General features: G+C 35.3%; 1 protein-coding gene across 1 annotated transcript in view; it reads right to left on the reverse strand.

The window, feature by feature from the left end:
* Nucleotides 1-5,821, reverse strand: part of LOC111089441 (glucagon receptor-like) — a 9,994-nt gene extending 4,173 nt beyond the window's left edge. The window contains exons 1-4 of the mRNA XM_022401938.1: nucleotides 5,724-5,821; nucleotides 4,636-4,696; nucleotides 4,269-4,338; nucleotides 1,612-1,703 (exon numbers count right to left, since the gene is read on the reverse strand). Of these exons, the coding sequence (XP_022257646.1) occupies nucleotides 1,612-1,703; nucleotides 4,269-4,338; nucleotides 4,636-4,696; nucleotides 5,724-5,811 (311 nt within the window). The 5' untranslated portion in view covers nucleotides 5,812-5,821. The remainder of the gene's footprint in view (nucleotides 1-1,611; nucleotides 1,704-4,268; nucleotides 4,339-4,635; nucleotides 4,697-5,723) is intronic.
* Between the last annotated feature and the right edge of the window lie 485 nt (nucleotides 5,822-6,306).

Genomic DNA, 6,306 nt, shown 5'->3' on the forward strand with positions numbered 1-6,306 from the left:
ATCCACAGTTGTTATGTGTAGTAGTTACTAATATCATCCACAGTTGTTATGTGTAGTAGTTACTAATATCATCCACAGTTGTTATGTGTATTAACTACTAATATCATCCACAGTTGTTATGTGTATTAACTACTAATATCGTTCACAGTTGTTATGTGTATTAACTACTAATATCGTCCACAGTTGTTATGTGTATTAACTACTAATATCGTCCACAGTTGTCATGTGTATTAGCTATTAATATCGTCCACAGTTGTTATGTGTACTAGTTACTAATATCATCCACAGTTGTTATGTGTATTAGCTACTAATATCGTCAACAGTTGTTATGTGTATTAGTTACTAATATCGTCCACAGTTGTTATGTGTATTAGCTACTAATATCGTCAACAGAGTCGTCTGTAGCAATTCCAACCCCTACCACCACATGCACATAAACGTATTTTCCACATCTCATCTTCACAACCACACGCACATACAGACACCGGAAAAACCCCAGTGGACCCCCTTGGGAAAGTACGTAATTACGAGATTTGTGGGTCCATTTTAGCCTTTACTACATACTACACACTCATAATATATCTGCTCCACATCCTCAACCATCATCATATACATGTAGTAAGTCTGCTCCACATCCTCACCATCGTCATATACATGTAGTAAGTCTGCTCCACATCCTCAATCACCATCATATACATGTAGTAAGTCTGATCCACATCCTCAACCGTCATCATATACATGTAGCAAGTCTGATCCACATCCTCAACCGTCATCATATACATGTAGTAAATCTGATCCACATCCTCAACCGTCATCATATACATGTAGTAAGTCTGCTTCACATCCTCAACCATCATCATATACATGTAGTAAGTCTGCTCCACATCCTCACCATCATCATATACATGTAGTAAGTTTGATCCACATCCTAAACCATCATCATATACATGTAGTAAGTTTGATCCACATCCTAAACCATCATCATATACATGTAGTAAGTTTGATCCACATCCTAAACCATCATCATATACATGTAGCAAGTCTTCTCCACATCCTCTCAATACCACTACAGGCATATAACAATTCTTTTCCACACACTCCCACCCCCGATACCACAACTTCAGGCACATAGTAAGTCTTCTCCACATCCCCTCACTTACACTACAGGCACGTAGGAAGTCTTCTCCACATCCCCTCACTTACACTACAGGCACGTAGGAAGTCTTCTCCACATCCCCTCACTTACACTACAGGCACATAGGAAGTATTCTCCACATCCCCTCACTTACACTACAGGCACATAGGAAGTCTTCTCCACACCCCCTCACTTACATTACAGGCACATAGGAAGTCTTATCCACACCCCCTCACTTACACTACAGGCACATAGGAAGTATTCTCCGTAGTGTAAGTGAGGGGATGTAGGCACACAGGAAGTATTCTCCACACGCCCCACCACCACTTCACACACAGAACAAGTTGTTGTAAGTCTTTCTTCAGCATTCATGTTAATTAAAATACAGATTTTTACTTAAAATAATAAAAAGTAAATAGAAAAGGTCAGAATGCAACTGTAAAAAACAAGATGTCGTTGTTTGTAACTGGACTTACCGGTATCCGTATCTGTTGGGCTGAGATCTTAGCGTCACAAAGATTTTCAGAAACAAGACACGAGTGATGTTCACAAAAAATACGAAGTTGACCTGGTTATAAAATACAAACATAATCTTAGTTTTACACTGAAGAAGAAAAATACGGTGTGGCCAAAATATATATGTTTAAGCCTAATGGCGTATATGATGGAAAATTAACAGAACTTGCTTAATACTTACTTTTTCTTACATCTGTAAGAATCACATTATTAAAACCTCCACCTGGTGTCAGTTTTACACCACCCTTTGTCATGACAACAGTGAGTACCACAGGACTCAAACTCAAGTTTAGTATATCTTTAGTTGTGTCAGAACACTCACATTTTGCATAACCTGTTGCAAAAATTGTCGGTAGCTATAAAGACGTACTTGAATTTCTCATAAATAACTCATCCTGGGTCTTCACTTTCTGCTCTAAGTGTTTAGTCTTAATTTCTGTAACTATTATCCTTGTCTAAACTATAACTGTAAAAGTAAATACTCACTACAATACTTGGGAGAGTGTCCCACTATCCAGTGAAGCCAAGACTGCCAGAATGTTGTGGGTAAAGAAAGTACGAAAAACCGTGACCTGTTTGCAGTGAGATTGAGAACATGGACTGTTATGTCTGAACCTTGTGGTCATTATGACCCACTGAAAGTACAGGATGAAATACTGTATTGATGCAGTGTTTTCTTGAGCATGAGGCACGTGGAAATCTAATTCCATACATTTCGGAAGAGACGTTTGTGTTTCTGTTGGATTTATCCGAGCCAAGTTAAAATATTGTAGATTTTAAGAATGCAGATGATAATATGTTTGTGCTTAGCTCAGATTATCAATGGCACATCTGAGATTGAAGAAGAAGACAACATTGCATTCTTAGAGGTGAGAAAAAGCTGCTTTGAGATTCAGAAGTATCAGGTACCCTCACCAGAGGGGCACTAAGTCTTAAACAGACCTTTTTAAAATCTATCATGTCAACATGGATGAGAGAAGAGGGTTTTTAAATGGCACGAATCACCTTTAGGATCAGGGTTGAGCTCTGGAAACTACTTGGTAAACAACACAATGTGAGATCTGATGTAAATTAGCTGATGAGTGTGACTGACAGGCAACATTCATGTGCTGACAAGTACCATGATTTGCTTAACAACTGGATGGGCAGCGCCATCTCTAGATTTCTAATAAAAGGACTCACCAAAAGGTGAGATGTAACTACTTGGTTAGATACACCTAGTTAAGCTATTGTGGTATTTGTTGACTGATAACAAAACAATATCTTGATAGGATGAAACTTACTCTGCGAACTTGCGAAGGTATTTGGTTCTGGTGTTATTGTCTGAAACTATTTATGTGTATATCTGTGTGTGTACAAATATTTTCCAAAGCCGTTTACTTTACCTGCTCTGTTCCTTTCAATAGAATATAGGGTTTCCTTACTGATGAGACAAAATAAACACAAATCAAATAAACGCCCGTGAAATATGTCGTTACTTGTTTCTTTACCTGAGTAGGTGTTCAAAAATGTTTATACATAAAACTACATTTAGATGAGAAAGCTATATAAATATATATACTTTTCTTTATTTGGTGGAATGAGAACTATAGAGAGCTACAAGTAAAAATGTGTATCTATATAAATATACTCGTATATACTTTTCTTTATTTGGTCGAATGAGAACTATAGAGAGCTACAAGTAAAAATGTGCAATCTATATGAACAAACGTCAATATACGTGTGTATATCTGTTCCTTATACATTTCCACATTTCTTTATCAATCAGCACCTCACGTGACAGAGTGATACAGGATGACATAAGGAAGGTCAGAGGGAGTACCGACCTACAGTTAAAGGTACTAGGGTACTTACAGACCTACAGTTAAAGGTACTAGAGTACTTACAAACCCACAATTAAAGGTACTAGGGTACTTACAAACCTGCAGTTAAAGGTACTAGGGTACTTACAAACCTGTAGTTAAATGTACTAGGGTACTTACAGACCTACAGTTAAAGGTACCAGGGTACTTACAGACCTACAGTTAAAGGTACTAGAATACTTACAAAACTACAGTTAAAGGTACTAGAATACTTACAAACCTGCAGTTAAAGGTACTAGGGTACTTACAAACCTACAATTAAAGGTACCAGGGTACTTACAAACCTACAGTTAAAGTTACTAGGGTACTTACAAACTTACAGATAAAGGTACTAGGGTACTTACAAACCTGTAGTTAAATGTACTAGGGTACTTACAAACCTACAGTTATAGGTACTAGGGTACTTACAAACCTACAATTATAGGTACTAGGGTACTTACAAACCTATAGTTAAAAGTACAAATCTTAACTTCTATGAGTATAAATGGATAATTCTATATTCAGATAAGCGGGAATAGAAACCTACATTTAAGTGATATACAAACTTACCCCTACATCAGAAGATAATGTACAGTTTTACACTTACAGGAAGATATACTAATACGTACCTAAGTGAATACATTTTATATCATTATCATCATCAGTAAGACGAAAAGAAGAATATTCGAATCAACTCTGAGATGACGAAATATTGACATTTCTTAACATAATGCATCACCAACAAGATTTTATTAGTCCCAGAGAGACAAACTTACAATAATTGTCGTTGTGATAGGTGCCCGGATGATCCAGAAATACCCAGGATTGTCATTCGTTGTCCAACACCTAGAGGAAGAAACTTAACAAAGTCAGGCGTTATGTAAATTTATTCAAAGAATCTTAACAGTTATGATAAACTCGAACCACACTCCGCAATCTGTACTATCTCTGTTAACTGCCACTTGCTCAAGAATTGATTGAACTTAACTCAGAGAAAGCTAAATATATCAAAAGTTTCGTGAAGTTTCAGGTAATTAATAACAAAATATTTATAGCATTATTGTGTACGTAAGCCTTGTTTTTTTTTCCGACTACAAACACCAGAAACTGACTGAATAATTCAAAGAAACGAAGACAACTTACAGCGTGTCTTCCAGCAGTGCACGTACTACAACCCATGGAATAATGAACAAAAGCGGAAGACCTGGGTTGAAAAAAAAGAATAAAACCGGTACATATTATCGAACCTGGTGTAACTTAACAGTACAGACCAATTTTGATGAAATATTCCAAACCAATAGGATGAAAAATTGTTATAAAAACCAAATTAACAGCAGACGTATTTTTCTCTATATTCCTCTTAAATTTTCCATTGTAGCTCGAAATCAGAGGCCTATTTTCTAACGTTTGGACGACTTTAGGCGTTTAAACAGTAACTTTTAAAGCATTATATTACACACACATATATATATATATATATATAAGTAACATTTCAAAAAATAATAATTTGGCTCTCATCGTCCAGCTCAACTGATGAGTTCTGTCACTGTACGAAAGGCCTCTTGAGCACTAACCTACGGGAAGTGAAAGATATATCTCAAATGTTATATGTATTTACACATCTCGAGTTGTGATTGACAAATCCAAAATAATGCAGTAAAACAGCAGTCACTTGTCTTTATACCAATATATATCTTTTATAACAATATATATCTTATGATACTCCTGAGTTTGTCTTAATTGTTATTATTTCTACAATAAGTATAGAGGATACATTACACAAACTATTAAACAACCACAACTTACTTTACACAAACTATCAAAGAACCACGACTTACTTTACACAAACTATCAAAGAACCACAACTTACTTTACACAAACTATTTAACAACCACTACAGACTTTACACAAACTATTAAACAACCACAACTTACCTATGATGTTGTCATTAAGACATTAATCTGTTTAGGCTATATATTTTTGGAATAATTTATATATCTTCAGGTGTAGTGGTTGTTTGATAGTTTGTGTAAAGTCTGTAGTGGTTGTTTGATAGTTTGTGTAAAGTAAGTCGTGGTTGATTTCAATTATAAAGTAAGAAACTAAAAAGACTTGTATTGAGAAAGGTAGGTGATTTTGTTCATGAATTTCTCAAATAGTTACGATAAGTATTCCTATCTTACATGATGAAACTGTTTATTATACGATATTGGTTTATTTGATTTACTTACCCCAGCCCATTATGACGTACATGGAGATACCATTGTTATCAGTAAACATAGCCAAAAATATAAGATTGTGAAGGTAAAGTCCTTCCATGAGGATCCAACAGTAATTAGCCATCAAAAAATAGTGCCAGAGACTGGTGAACAGTTTACAGTCTATATTCTGTAATAATAGAACCCATTATTACAGAATATAGACTGTAAACTGTTCACCAGTCTCTGGTACTATTTTCTGATGGTTAAATAACATTTAACCATCAGAAAATAGTACCATAGACTGGTGAACAGTTTACAGTCTATATTCTGTAATAATAGAGCATTTAATTATCAGAAAATAGTACCAGAGACTGGTGAACAGTTTACAGTCTATATTCTGTAATAATGGAGCATTTAACCATCAGAAAATAGTACCAGAGACTGGTGAACAGTTTACAGTCTATATTCTGTAATAATAGAGCATTTAACCATCAGAAAATAGTACCAGAGACTGGTGAACAGTTTACAGTCTATATTCTGTAATAATAGAGCATTTAATTATCAGAAAATAGTACCTGAGACTGATGAACATTTTACAGTCTATATTCTGACA

Source organism: Limulus polyphemus, unplaced genomic scaffold (genome assembly GCF_000517525.1).
Source record: "Limulus polyphemus unplaced genomic scaffold, Limulus_polyphemus-2.1.2 Scaffold6244, whole genome shotgun sequence".
Taxonomy (NCBI): domain Eukaryota; kingdom Metazoa; phylum Arthropoda; class Merostomata; order Xiphosura; family Limulidae; genus Limulus; species Limulus polyphemus.